This window comes from Chiloscyllium punctatum, chromosome 33 (assembly GCF_047496795.1).
Source record: "Chiloscyllium punctatum isolate Juve2018m chromosome 33, sChiPun1.3, whole genome shotgun sequence".
Lineage (NCBI taxonomy): Eukaryota > Metazoa > Chordata > Chondrichthyes > Orectolobiformes > Hemiscylliidae > Chiloscyllium > Chiloscyllium punctatum.
The window spans coordinates 23,276,325-23,291,961 of NC_092771.1; the positions used below are offsets into that span (position 1 = coordinate 23,276,325).

Sequence of the window (15,637 nt, forward strand, 5' to 3'; positions counted from 1 at the left end):
CATGGCTAATCCTCCTAGTCTGCACATTTGCTGGACACTATGGGAAATTTAGTATGGCCCATCCACCTTGCCTGCACATGTGGGAGGAACCCAGAGAAAACCCACACAGACATGGGGAGGAAGTGCAAACTCCACACAGACAGTCACCCGAGGATGGAATCAAACCCAGGTCTCTAGCGCTGTGAGGCAGCAGTGCCAACACTGAGCCACCTGCGGTGGCAAAGGTAAGGGTGTACTTTGTTGAATCTGATCCTGGGGTTGGTACAGCTCAGCCGGTATCTCTCTGTAGTTTACAGCTCCAGCCCTCCCGTAGGGTTCCTGCAAAATTTCCTTCGACTTATTTTCAAATCAAGAATATTGGAGGACGCGCACAGTCAATGCACAAAGCCTTCTCACAACGACAGAAATTGTTGGCAAAGCTCTGCCAGTCTGGTAGCATCTCTGGAGAGATTTCGGGTAGAGTGACCCTTCCTCAGGAGAGAGGAGCAAAACTTGGCTTGCCTAGAAGCGATGTGACCTTGTTAGAGTTAGGCTAGCTAGTAAGCACAATCATGAAGGCAAACACTGAACATTACTTCAACTCAAAGTGCCAGTGGGACAAGGAACCTGTGGGGCTGGGTCAAATGACTTAAAGGTAAGTAACGATGATGTCAGAATGTATTAAGTGCAGAGCGATGCAGGTTTGTGCAGTGGAAGTACCAACCCCGTGAGGCTGTTTTAAACCTGTGCGGGATGAACAGTCTCTTTTCTGGCCTTGTCTGTATTGATATTTTGAGCCTGCAATGATCTTGAGACATTCCTTTGTGGCAGCTGCAGTTAACAATAAGAATGAGTGCTGGTAATGATTTTTTTTTAGATTACATTACATTACAGTGTGGAAACAGGCCCTTCGGCCCAATAAGTCCACACCGACCCGCCATACGCAACCCACCCATACCCCTACATTTGCCCCTTACCAAACACTAGGGGCAATTTAGCATGGCCAATTCACCTGACCTGCACATCTTTGGACTGTGGGAGGAAACCGGAGCACCCGGAGGAAACCCACGCAGACACGGGGAGAATGTGCAAACTCCACACAGTCAGTCGCGTGAGGCGGGAATTTAACCCGGCTGCCACCGTGCCGCCTATGAGATTTTACCGGGATGTTGCCAGTTATGGAAGGTTTGAGTTATAAAGAAAGGCTGGATAGATTAGATTAGATTCCCTACAGTGTGGAAAGAGGCCCTTCAGCCCAACCAGTCCACACTGACCTTCTGAAGAGTAACCCACCCAGACCCATTTCCCTCTGAGTAATGCACCTAACACTACGGGCAATTTAGCACGGCCAATTCACCTGACCTGCACATCTTTGGACTGTGGGAGGAAACCGGAGCACCCGGAGGAAACCCATGCAGAACACTGGGAGAATATGCAAACTCCACACAGTCACCCGAGGCAGGAATTGAACCTAGGACCCTGGTGCTGTGAGGCAGCAGTGCTAACCACTGAGCCACTGTTAGACTGGAACAGGATTTATGGCACAGGACTACTGCTTTCAGTAACAACGGCATTTGTTCTTTAGTAAATGCAGAGAATAAGTCTTGCTTTTCAGAAGTTGCCGTTCTGTGTAGCATAGCATGAGAACAAGGGCATTGCACTTTGGTAGAAAGATGTGTGCAATCCTGCACATGCTGTCACAGGCTAGTTGTTGCGTTAAGCATGTGCAACTCCACTGACACAGACTCTCAAAGTCTCCCAACTTGTAGCTGCTACCATGCATTTTCACAATTTGATGAGTCTTGACAGACTTGGCAAATGAGGTTAAAGGTAATCCACAGGTCCTACAGGTATATTAAGACCAAGAAAGCAACTAGAGAGATTAGGGGCCCCTGAAAGATCAAACAGGTTATATTTGTGTTGAACCTCCGGAGTTGGGAGAGATACTCCGTGAATATTTTGTCAGTTTTTTTTATTGTGAAGAAGTGTAAGCAAGGGGTCTCAAGGCGATAAATATTGATGTTTTGAAAACAGTTCACCTTACAGAAGAGGAAGTGCTGGAGGTCTTAGAAGACTTAAAGATGGATAAATCTCCGGGACCTGATCCAGGAGTTTGTGTGAATTTGCAGATGAAATTGTGGGGTCCTTTGCAGAAATGTTTGTGTCATCTATAACCAAGGGTGAGGTGCCTGATGATTGGAGAGTGGCTAATGTGCCTTTTGTTTAAGAAGGGGTGCAAGGAGAGATATAGGAGAAGCCTGGGAAGTATAGATGTGTGAGTCTGACTTCCGTGATGGGTAAGTTGTTGGAAGTGATTCTGAAAATAGGATTATTTTGCATTTGGAGAGGCAATGAATGATTAGGGATAGTCAGCAGGGTTTTGTGCAAGGGAAGTTGTCTCTCACAAACTGGATTGAGTTTTTTGAGGAAGTAACCAAGAAGATTGATGAGGGCAGTAGGTGTTATTTGCTTGGACTTTAGTAAAGCCTTTGACAAGGTTCTGCCTGGTAGGTTAATTGGAAAACTTAAATCCCGGGTTTCAAAATCATGAATTTGGACAAACCAGTTCCGGAGAGCTGTTTTCCTGTTTTGGCAAAAGGAGCTGGTGTCAGAGGACACAGATTTAAGGTGATAGGTCAAAGCAAGAATTGTGATTTGAGGAAAATCTTAACTTTTGTAACAAGTGTTTAACATTTAGAGCAGATTATCTGATTGGGTTGTTTTTCAATGGAATTGGATAAATATCAGAAGGTTAAATATTTGTAGCACTGCAGAGAAGACATGGGTATGGGACTGGGCAGGTTAGTCTGGCAGAGAGCCAGCATAAAGCAAAGAGGTTGAGTGGCCTCTTTCTGGGCTGTAGCCACTCTAAGATTCTATTCTATGGTCACTTTAATAACTTTAAGCTGACCACTGTTCATGATGAATGGGGTAAAACAAGTGAGCAGAGCCAACTGGATGCAAAGTTGGCTTAATGGCAGGAGATAGAGTGTGGTGGTGGAGGGTTGCTTTTTGGACTGGAGGCCTGTGACCAGTGGTGTTCCACAGGGCTCGGTACTGGGTTCCCTTTTGTAATCATTTCAATGAGAATATAGAAGACATGGTTAGTAAGTTAGCGATTGACACCAAAATCAGCTTTGATGTGGAGGTGTCAGTGTCGGTCTGGGGTGGACAAAGTCAGAAGTCACATGACACCAGGTTGCAGTGCAACCGGTTTATTTCTGGTCACAAGCTTTTGAAGTGCTGCTCCTTCATTGACAGGGAGGAAGGTTATCGGGTCAGTGGGTTGAAGAGTGGCAGATGGAGTTTAATTTGGATAAATGTGAGGTGTTGCATTTTGGTAAAGCAAACAAGTGCAGGACTTCTACAAAAGAATAGGGTCTCAGGTAGTGTTGTAGAACACCGAGACCTAGGGGTTCAACTACATCATTCTTTGAAATTGCATCGCGTCCCAGTTGGGTGGTTGACGCATTTAGCATGCTTCCCTTCATTGCTCAGACCTTTTGAGTCCCGGAGTTGGGACATTATGTTGAGGTTGTACAGGTTGTTGGTGAGGCCTCTTCTGGAGTACTGTGTCGAGATCTGGTCACCCTGTTATAGGAAGGGAATTGGCAAGCTGGAGCTGGTTCAGACGCGATTTCCCAGGATGTTGCCAGGAATGGAGGGTTTGAGTTATATGGAGAGGCTGGATAGGCTGGGACTTATTTCACTGGAGCGTAGGAGGTTGAGGGGGTGACCTTATAGAGGTTTATAAAGTCATGAGGCAAGTAGATCAGGTGAATGGCAGGTTTTTTTTTCTGTTGGGTGGGGGGATTTCACGACTAGGGGGTATACCATTTAAGGTGAGAAGAGAAAGATTTAAAAGAGGCACAGCAATTTTTTTTAACACAGTGGTTCTTGTGTGGAATGAATTTCTAGAAGTGGGCAAAGATGTGCAGGTTAGGTGAATTGGCCATGCTAAATTGCCCGTGATGTTAGGTAAGGGGTAAATGTAGGGGTATGGGTGGGTTGCGCTTCGGCGGGTCGGTGTGGACTTGTTGGGCCGAAGGGCCTGTTTCCACACTGTAAGTAATCTAATCTAAGTAATCTAATCTAATCAAAGTTACAATGTTCAAAAGGCATTTGGATAAGTTCATGAATAAGAAACTTTTGGAGGGATATGAGCCAAGCACAGGCAGGTGAGGGACTAGTTTAGTTTGGGATTATGGTCGGCATGGTTGGACTGAAGGCTTGGTGTCCATGTTGTATGACTGTGTTTCTTTGCCAACCATTATGTATCAATGCCTTGTGATTAGCTTTATTTCCCCGAATAGCTGGCCCGTGAAGCTGGTGAGACAGTCTGGGCAGAAGCATCATTCTGCTTTAGACTCTGACAAAATAGAATTTGAGACAAACCTGTCTACAACACGTTTGATTTCCAATGACCTGTCTTCATTTGTTTTAATGGTATTTCTTCTCCTTTTATTCACAGCCCTTTAAGTTCATTAAACATCCTGCACAATGTACTGAGGAAGGTTTCAAGGTGCGTATTTGCCTGTGCGTCTGTGGCTGTAGAATGCTTTTTAAGATATGATTGTTGTGGATAAAGCCAACAGCTATTGCTCATCCCCCAAGTTCCTTTTTCTGTATTATTTGCTGCCGAAAGTATTTTGATGCCCACAATGTCCACACAGTGATGGACGCTGTCCTCTCTACACTTTAACCAATATAATGGTCATTGATAATTTTGAGAAATCGTTGCATTGGCAGCGTATCGACAGGCATATACTCACTCACATTTGTTATGCCTCATTCATCACGAGTAGTGGTCAGTTTAAAGTCATGCGTTATGGAAATGTCCATAGAATGGTTACAGCACAGAAAGAGGCCACTCAACCCCTCTGCTTTATGCTGGCTCTCTACCAAAATAACTAGCCCAGTGCCATGCTCACGTCCTCCCTGTGGCACTACAAATATTTACCCTTCCGTTAATATTATCCAATTCCATTGAAAACCAACCAAATCTGACAATATGTTGCACATCTTAAAACCCTTGTTGCCCAAGTAAAGATTTTCGAGGAGAAAGTGAGGACTGCTGATGCTGGAGATCAGAGTTGAAAATGTGTTGCTGGAAAAGCGCAGCAGGTCAGGCAGCATCCAAGGAGCAGGAGAATCGACGTTTCGGGCATCAGCCCTTCTTCAGATTCCTGAAGAAGGGCTGATGCCCGAAACGTCGATTCTCCTGTTCCTTGGATGCTGCCTGACCTGCTGCGCTTTTCCAGTAACACATATTCAGCTAAGTAAAGATTTTCCTCATGTGGCCATCCTGTATTTATCTATCGCCTTAAATCTGTCTCTTCTGGCACCAGTTCCTTTCGCCGACGGAAACAGTTCTCCTTAACTGGTTTGTTCACACCCATAATTTTGAAGTTAAATCAAATGAAGCTAAAAGTTCTTCTTAATCTTTTCTCCATATAGTGCTCTCATCTTCTCTGTCCTTGTAACTGAAGTGCGTAGATCGCCCTCTGAAATCCTGCCTAAACTGTGGTGCCCAAGGCTGGCTGCAGTATGTCAGTTATGGCTAAGCAAGTGTTTCATAGGGACACAGGAGCAGGCTGTTCAGTCCCTTGAGCCTGCTCTGCCATTCTGAGCAATCATGGCTGATTTGTGCCCCAACTCCATACTCCTGCCTTTGGCCACTTAATACCTTTGTTTAACAAAATATTAGCTATCTCAGACTTAACATTAACAACTGACCCAGCATCACTTGCCATTTGTGGAAGAGTGTTCCAGATATCCCACCACCCTTTGTGTGCAGAAGTGCTTCCTGACATCTTTCCTGAACTCTCTGGCCATAATTCTCAGACTGTGTGCCTCGTTCTAGAATTCCAAACCAGTGGAAACAGTTTACCTTTATCTACCCTGTCTTTTCCTTTAAACATTTTAAAGATTTTGATCAGATCACCCCTAAACCTAGAGAAATATTCGAGAGAAAACAGGCCTAATTTGTCCAACCTCTCCTCACAACACAATCCCTAAAGTCCAGGTATCATGCTTTTATAGTTTCACGTGCTTTATTTTACCTCTGTGCTCTTCTTTATAAAGTCTTCTATACTTTATTCATTACAATTTCAACTTGTGCTGTCCCCTTCATTGATTTGTATGTGCATCCCTGGGTCCCTCTGTCCATGTACCCCCTTTAGAATGGCATCCTTTTATCTCTGATTGCTTCTCCTTGTTTTATCAGCTCAAATGAGTCACATTGTGTTTCTCTGCATTCGTTTTATTTTGTTACCATTTCCACGTCATTTTGTGTCCTCCTCCCAGTTAACGGTGCTTCCAAATTTGCACCCGCCACCATTCCAAAGTTGTGCCCTGGCCAACCAAGTCTTGGCCATCAGTGCATGTCAGGAAAAGCAGGGGTTCTGACACCGACTGCTGGGGAGCCCCACTGGATGCAGTCCTCTATTCCAAGAAAAGATTTCGCCGCAGTATTCTGTCTCCTGAGACTCGGACAGTTTAGTCCCCATGCTTCGCTGTGCAAGTCCCTGTAAGGCCCATGAATCCACTTGTCCGTGACAGCGCTCCTGGTTGTCCAGCAACGATCAGAGGAGGTTAATTAAAGCAGGGGCAGGAATGCCATCAAAGTACCAGACAGTACGTTCGTTCTCAGATTCCGATGACTTAATCTGTACTATCAGCAGCCTCCCCCCCCCCCCGCCCCCACTATTGCATAAATGTTGCTCCCTCCACACCTCACATCAGCTCTGATGAAGAGTCAACAAGACAGAAGTGGGGACTGCAGATGCTGGCGATTAGAATCCAGGTTAGAGTGGTGCTGGGAAAATGCAGCAGGTCAGGCAGCAAAGAGGTGCAGGAAAATTGACGCTTCGGGCAAACGCCTGCCCCTCGGATGCTGCCTGACCTGCTATGCTTTTCCAGCACCACTCTAATCTTGACTCTGATGAAGAGTTGTCTCGTCTCCAAACATTAGCTTGCCCGTGCGCACTCTCTCTTTCTCTCTCTCTCCACGTATGCTGCCTGACCTGCTGTGATTTCCAGCAGTTTGTTTGTTTTCAGAGTGAATTCCAGCATTTGCAGTAATTAGCTCCTGCAGTTTGGGTAAATGGTGTTCTGCAGGGATTCTCTAACAGAGTTCTGGCTGTATACCATGACAGCAGCAGAACGCCTCCAAACCCCTGTGTCATTTTTGGGGAGAGAGTTCTCAAATTTCAACTTTGTTGGAGAAGTGCTTCGAGATGTCACCCCTGCACAACCTTGAAATAACTCCACAGAGGCTGGTATCCCGTCACCAAGTCACCCTTTATTTATACATGCAGAGTGTATGACACTGACCCAGCTAGCTCAGAGCAGGCTCCTCGAGTGAGCACAACCCCTGACACTTCTATTTAGCCTTTTTTCCTCTTTTACTTTTCCAGTGCTAAGAGTGAACAGAACGTCTGAGACACCTATTTTTTTTTTTTTCCTTTACCCCCACTCTACCGCCTAACTGCAGTAGTGGTTATTTTCTTCCCCAGCACCCATGTTGTGTGTGTGTGTGTGTGTGCACAGGCATCAGACACAATGAGAAACAACAAATGCGTAAATCTTTATTTATATTCCAGTACCAGGAAGAAAGCAAACAGCTAAGTGGCCAGTGACACTCCTGTTCATTTATTTTCTTTTTCTTTTTTTTTCTTTTTTTTAAACACAACAATGCACTCCTGTTTATTTATTTATTTTGGAAGGTGTGAGACACAGTGAAAAACACAAGGTGCACGAATCTTTATTCAGTTTCCACCACCAGGAAGAAAGGAAACACCGAGTGGCCAGTGACACTCCTGTTTGTTTATTTTTAAAAATATTTTTTTGCGGTAGTACTTATTTTTTCCCCAGCGCCCATGTGTGTGTGTGTGTGTAGGTACACTCCTTTTTTTTCCTTTTTTTCTTTTTAGTCACGCGTTATTGACACGTGGCGAGTCCTTGACACTGATCCCTCAGAGGCAGCTCACAGGCGCAACAGGGTGTCTGACACTCCTGTTCTTTTTTTTTCTTTTTTTCTTTTCTTCTCTCTTTGTTGTTTCTTTTTTTCCCCAGCACCCATGCTGTGTGTGTGTGTGTGCAGGTGGGAGACACAGTGAAAGACACAAGGTGCACGCATCTTTATTCAAATTTCCACCACCAGGAAGAAAGGAAACACCCAAGTGGCCTGTGACACTCCTATTTGTTTATCTTTTTAATCTTTTTTTTGTGGTAGTGCTTATTTTTTCCCCAGCACCCATGTTGTGTGTGTGCAGGTACACTCCTATTTATTTTTTATTTTGTTATGTTCTTTTTTTTTCCTTTTATTTTTTTTTCCCTTTTTTTAACCCCCACACTACCGCCTAACTGCGGTAGTGCTTATTTTTTTCCCCAGTACCCATGGTATGTGTGTGTGCAGGTGTGAGACACAGTGAAAGACACAAAGTGCACGAAGATAAAACACCCGAGTGGTCAGTGACAAGCACTGCCCTTCACATCAAAGGGCACACTCCTATTTATAACTGTCAGCCAGGGCTCCCTGATTGGGCTAGATTGGAACTCGTTCTCGTTCCAGTCACTGCAGACTCTCTCCTTCCCTTTGTTTTGCACTTGGAGCGAAAGGAAATTTTGTTGTTTTGCACATTGCTTCTCAGTGTAAGCCCAGCCTAGGCAAGAGTGGGCGGTGCTGTAATGCATTATACCCTGGCGACTAATCAATGAATTTACACAGACTCTGCGCGATTTCCTGTACTGGAGGACGAGATTGCCTGAGTTTATCATACTATTGTGGTTGATAATTTTCTTTGTTTAAACTCTAGTTTATCAGAAGGCAAATACCTGTTGAGTCACTCATCGGGAGACTCGTCTATAACCATCTATCGCAGCTCTCAAGGAGGGAAGTACACCAGAGCAGCCTACAACCTCCATGCTGCCCACAGCACACTCCCTCCGCCTCCTTCGACTCTCTCAGTGCCCTGGGTACCTCTGGATCCCAATATGTTACTGCCTTATCACATCCACCACGGCCGAGCTCCCTGTGCCTTCCCTCCCAGGCCCTCGGAGGAGATTCCGAACCAGCAGGTATGTTTGTTCAATGACCTTTTCACTCTGCTGGCTGAGTTCCAATGTTGTCAATTTGTAAAATCTTGGAGAAAAATGTTTTCCGATTATCCTTTTTGAATACAGCGTTAGAGGGTCAGTCTCCCAAGAATTTTTGTATTCATTTACGGATGTGGGCGTCACTGGCCAAGCTGGTGTTTATTCCCTGATTGTTAAGAGTCAGCCACGTTGCTATGGGTCACATGTAGGCCAGACCTGGTAAGGATGGCAGATTTTCTTCCCTAATGGACATTAGTGAACCAGATGGGTTTTTCTCGACAATTGACAATAGTTTCATGTTTATCATTCGATTCTTAATTTCAAATTTTTGCTTTTTTAAAATTAAGTTCAAATTCCACCATCTGCTGTGGCAGGATTTGAACCCAGGTCCCCAGGACATTACGTGGGTGTCTGGATTAATTATGTTGTGGTATTAACACTAAACTATCAACTCCCCGGCCAAAACAGCAGTTCAAATGTCTGCGAGCGAAGTGCTTTATGCCATGGGGCATTTCCTACTGGTGGGGCAATAAACCATTACTTAATAGGGGGATCAGGCATAGAGGAGGGTGTGTTAACTACAGGGCTTGTGAATGTCCTGCTTAATAACTTGCGATCTCCTCAATCTCTGGTGCAGATTCTCGGCAGGTCCTAATTCTGTTCCTCACCAAGTCTGGCAGTATGTGAGAGCCATGTCTTATTGACTCAACTTTTAGCCGACTGGACCCATGTTCTCCTTTACACATCTTCGTTTCCTCCCCCTCTTGACATCTCAGTCCTCCTTCAGGATCATGCACAACCCCCTTGTCCTTTGCTCTGGCCACACTCTCAACCTGTCACACCCACCACCCCACACACGCACCACCTCCACACACACCCCCACCCCCACGCGCACTACCCCCACACGCACCACCACCCCCATACGCACTACCGCCACAAGCACCACCACCCCCATACGCACTACCCCCACAAGCACCACCACCCCCACACGCACTACCCCCACACACACTACCCCCACACACACTACCCCCACACACACTACCCCCACACACACTACCCCCACACACACTACCCCCACACACACTACCCCCACATACACTACCCCCACATGCATCACCACCCCCACACACACTACCCCTACATGCATCACCACCCCCACACACATACGCCCATGCAACCTCCCCACACACACTCTCCTTCCACACGCGCGCGCGTGCAAACACACACGCACACGCGCGCGCACATACACACACACCCCGACATATGCACACCCCGTCCCCATGCGCACAGTGCACAAACATCTTCTTTGCGACTGCAATCTGGTGGTCTCTGTCCCTCCACCTCTCAGCCCGATACTACGATCTAGACACACCCCTCCCCAAGCTGAGAGAGAAAAACCTTTGCTGCACTTTCTGTGAGGGTGCCCCCTGCCTCCCAGGTGCTGGGTAAGATGCCCCTCACTGTGGTGAATGGAGACAATCCCCCTCCATTACCGTGAAGCTGCGGTACAGAATGCTGCTGGCTCACTGCTCTAGCAAACCTCCCTGAAAGCTGACCAACACTGAGTGCTCTGGCTGAGTTTTGTCTCTGTCACAGTCCTGGCTGCCATTAGCTCCCACTCAGCACAGACAGACAATGAGTTTTGTGTGTTGTCCATTGAGTCAGCCCTGGCATTGCACTGTCACTGATGCCTTGTTTAGTAGCTGCAGGGTTTCTTCTATCGCAAACCCTGGCCCCATCCTAATCCCTTATCCACCATTATGTGGAGAAGTGTCTGAGCTCTTTCAAAATCTGTGGCATGGGAACAGGGCGTGTACAAATGTAGTGAATCCTGAGACTCTGTGGTTTCTGAAGTGTTCAGAGTTGAGCACGTGGACAGGTTGAGGGAGGGTGTTCAGGGCATGAGGCCAAGTTGGCAATCGTGTACCAATTGGGAAATGAAAAGACTGTTGGCATTGGGTGTGTAGAGGTTTGATTTGATGATCCACACTACCACCAAGTAAAGGGAGTGCCAGGGGCTCTGAGGGGGATGCCTGACAATGTGGAATCAGACCCCCTAGAGCTTTGTTTGAAGGGGAAAAGAGTGCACATGTTTTGGTAAAGCTACGCCAGGCCAGACCTGAACAGTTTGGGTCCCTTTACCTAAGGATTTACTGGCATTGGAGGCAGATCAGGGAAGATATACCATCCTGATACCATGTTCAGAGTGACTGTCTTATCATAGAATCCCTGCAGTGAGGAAAGAGGCCATTTGGCCCATCAAGCCCACACCTCTGAAGAGCATCCCACCCAGACCCCACTACCCCCACCCCCATCCAAGTAACTCTGCATTCCCCATGGCTAATCCTGATGAAGGGCTTTTGGCCGAAACGTCGATTTTCCTGCTCCTCAGACGCTGCCTGACCTGCTGTGCTTCTCCAGCACCACTCTAATCCAGACCCATGGCTAATCCAACTAGCCTACACATCCATGGACACTATGGGTAATTTCCCATGGCCAATCCACCCTAACCTTCACATCTTTAGACTGTGGGAGGAAACCCACGCGGGCACGAGGCGAATGTGCAAACATCATGCTGTCCTAGTACATGAATCACAAAAAAGAATTAATGTGAAGGTCAACAAATGAGTAAGACTGCTTGTATTGAAAGGAACGTGCCTGTGCTGGACCAGTAGACTCTTAACTCTTTCATATTCGAAACATTCTCAAGTCCAGTCCATGAACCATAAAGGGCTTCCACTGTCTCAGAGATGGAATGCTGATTTTTCTTTTTTACAAAGAGAGTGATATGTGCAAGTGACACAGTTTTTCTACAGTTGGCGAAAGGGAGGACCGCAGATGCTGGAGAATTAGAGTGGTGCTGGAAAAGTACAGCAGGTCAGGCAGCATCCGAGGGGCAGGAGAGTCAGTGTTGCAGGCAAAAGCCCTTCATCAGGAATGAAGATGTACAGGTTGCTGATGAGAACAGGACTGCAGGTTGACTGCACTGATTCCTGATGGTATCTCATGAGGAAAGGTTGGACAGGCTGGGCCTGTGGATCACTCGGAGTTTAAAAAGAACGAAGAGTGATCTCACTGGAATAGGAAAGATGGCGATGGGGATTCTCGGGCTGCACGCTGAGCAGATACAACATTTTGAAAGAGTCCAGGAGCGGGGTCAGTTTGAAGTTAAATTGCCTCCCATTCAAGACCCTGATGATGAAACATTTTCCTTTCAGATTGTTGTCAGTATGTCGAACTCTCTTCCCCCAGAGAGCAGTAGAGGGAGGCCGATTGATGACGATGAAGGCTGAGGTGGATGGACACTTTGACTTCCTTGTCAGTCAACACTGTTAGGAATAGACAGGCAAAAGGTTGAGAGCACAATAATATTAACCATGATCAAAATAACAGGGCAGGTATGAGGAGCCAAAAGGCCTGTGCCAACTTCTAATTCATTTGTTCATGTATGTACAAGGCAAGAGACACTGTGGTGTTCAAAGTATCTAACTCCTGCCTTTATCTCCTTTAGAACTTTCTCACTGCCCATTGTTATCTGTCTTTGTTTTGGATATCCAATTAGTAAACTAAAGAAAATTTACATTGTGGTAGAACATTAGTTGTAGCATTATTGATTCTCAAAGTCACATGATAGTTTTATGAGTCAGAGTTGATACCATGAAGAGAGAGAGCCAAAATAATTGTAGTTCCAACTGGTCGCAGCGACTTGATTTCTCATTACTTTCCAAGCCTTTGGGATTAATTAGATCATCTGTTGTTCTGGTGTGCACAGACTGCTTAATCAATCTCTGTGACAGTGGAAGCCCTTTATGGTTCATGGACTGGACTTGAGATAACTCTTTCACATTCGAAGCATATAGAGTCTACTGGTCCAGCACAGGCGTGTTCCTTTCAATACAAGCAGTCAGCACTGGGATAATCCACCTTGCTGTCTCCCAGTCTAAAATCACTCTCCCATCCTATCCCCTTAACTGCAAATTACCGTCCAGCCATATTCCAGTATTCACACACAACAATGCATTGTAGGAGTCAGTTGTTCCATTAAAGCGGATGTTCTGATTATCTGCAGAGCCTTTAACAATCTCTGCAGACTTTACAGTCACCGAACCCCACTGACAACTGGAACCTGGATATAATATGCCTGTGGATGGGGTTTGATTTTTTTTTCAGCATGGTTTCTGGTCTTAATACCCAATCTAAATACCCAATACCCAATACCCCGTGGGTGGCACGGTGGCACAGTGGTTAGCACTGCTGCCTCACAGCGCCAGAGACCCGGGTTCAATTCCCGCCTCAGGCGACTGACTGTGTGGAGTTTGCACATTCACCCCGTGTCTGCGTGGGTTTCCTCCGGGTTCTCCGGTTTCCTCCCACACTCCAAAGATGTGCAGGTCAGGTGAATTGGCCATGCTAAATTGCCCGTAGTGTTAGGTAAGGGGTAGATATAGATGTAGGGGTATGGGTGGGTTACGCTTCAGCGGGGCGGTGTGGACTTGTTGGGCCGAAGGGCCTGTTTCCACACTGTAAGTAAATCTAATCTAATCTAATCTAATCTAAAATAAGCCAGAAATCTAGGCCATTTGGCCCATCCATTGTGGTCTACCAGTGAGATTGTGGTTGATCTGATGATCCTCAACTCCACTTTTCTGCCTTTTCCCCAGAGCCCTTTTACTGATTAACTATCTTTCTATCTCAACCTTGAATATACACTCTCAACACTCGGTCTCTACAGCTGTCTGTGGTAAAGAATTCCACAGAGTCAGAACCCTCAGAGAGAGAAATAAAATCCTTCTCTTCTCTGCCTGAGATATGTGAGCCCTTACTCTGGATTATGCCCTCTGGCTCCAGACTGTCCCACAGGGGAAACAATCTCAGCATCTGCCCTAACAATTTTGCATGTTTCAATAAGGTCACCTCTCATTCTTCTAAGCTCCACTGAGTACAGGCCAAACCTACTCCCTCGTAAGAAAAATACCTTTGTATCCAAGATCAGCCGAGTGTACCTTTTCTGGATTGCCTCCAATGCCAGGAGATCTTGGCTTAGTTAAGAGGCCCTAAACTGTTCACAGTTTCCACCCTTGCGTGATCATCTGTGTGGAGTTTGCATGTTCTCCTGTGTCCGTACTCCCAAGTGCTCAAGTTTCCTCCCACAGTCCAAAGATGTGCAGGTCAGGTAGATTGGCCGTGCTAAGTTGTCCCCAGTATGCAGGAAATGTAGGTTAGGTGGATTAGCCATGGGAAATGCAGGATTACCAGGATTGTGTGTGGCTGGGTGGGATGCTTTTCAGAGGGTTTAGAGACTCGATGGGCTGAACGGCCTGCTTCCACGCTGTGTGATTCTCTTTATTCAAGGTGTGGTCTGATTAGTGCCTTGAATGGTTTTAACAAAACCTCCCTGGCTTTTAAACTCAGTTCGGTTTGAAATGACGGCCAACATGCCATTTGCTTTTCCTTTTACCCAGTGAATTGAATGTCAGCTTTAATGATTTGTGCATACAGACCCCCTTCTGTGCTGTAGCTTTCTGCAATTTTTTTATTGTCCATTTAAATAATATATCGCTTAACTTCATGATTAAGTAGGTAGGCAAAACATTGGCAAATGGAGTATAATATGGGAAAATGCAAAGTTATTCCTTTTAGAAGGGACAGCGTAAGAGCAAAATATTATTTAAATGGAGTGAAACAGAAAGCTATAACATAAAAGGGTTTGTGGTATTTGTGCATGAGATGCAAAAAGCAAGCACACAGGGACAGCAGGTAATCAGGAAGGCTAATGGAATGTTGACCCTTTTTTAGATTAGATTCGATTACTTACAGTGTGGAAACAACAAGTCCACACTGCCCCGCCGAAGCATAACCCACCCATACCCCTACATCTACATCTACATCTACATCTACCCCTTACCTAACACTACGGGCAATTTAGCATGGCCAATTCACCTGACCTGCACATCTTTGGACTGTGGGAGGAAACCGGAGCATCCGGAGGAAATCCACGCAGACACGGGGAGAACGTGCAAACTCCACACAGTCAGTCACCTGAGGCGGGAATTGAACCCGGGTCTCTGGCGCTGTGAGGCAGCAGTGCTAACCACTGTGCCACCGTGCCGACCCTTATTTCAAGGGGGTTGGAGTATAAGAGTAGGGAACTGTATAAGATGCTGGTGAGACCACATCTGGATTACTATTAGCAGTTCTGCTCCCATTATCTAAAGGAAAGATGTTATTTCATTAGAGACAGGGCAAGGTTCACTAGGGATGATGCCGGGTATGGGAGGATTGTCTGATGAGCAAAGGCTGAAGAGGTTGGGACTCTATTCAAGAAGTTTAGGAAAATGAGAGGTGATCTCGTTAAAACCAAATGATTAGCAAGTTTTGAGAAGATTTGTAGCTCAGGTTGAGGTTCTGGATGTAGGTGCGCTCGCTGAGCTGGAAGGTTCATTTACAGACGTTTCGTCACCCAACTCGGTAACATCCTCAGTGGGCCTCCAGGTGAAGCACTGCTGCTGATTCCTGTTTTCTATTTATATGTACCATCCCCTGAGAAAAAGGACAGGAA

General features: G+C 46.1%; 1 protein-coding gene across 4 annotated transcripts in view; it reads left to right on the forward strand.

Moving 5' to 3' along the window:
* The window catches only part of ice2 (interactor of little elongator complex ELL subunit 2), a 117,671-nt gene that overhangs the window by 96,935 nt on the left and 5,099 nt on the right, over positions 1–15,637 (forward strand). For all 4 annotated transcript variants that reach the window (XM_072553143.1, XM_072553144.1, XM_072553146.1 and 1 more), the window contains 2 exons: positions 4,451–4,501; positions 8,799–9,060. In XM_072553143.1, coding sequence (XP_072409244.1) covers positions 4,451–4,501; positions 8,799–9,060 — 313 coding nt within the window. The remainder of the gene's footprint in view (positions 1–4,450; positions 4,502–8,798; positions 9,061–15,637) is intronic.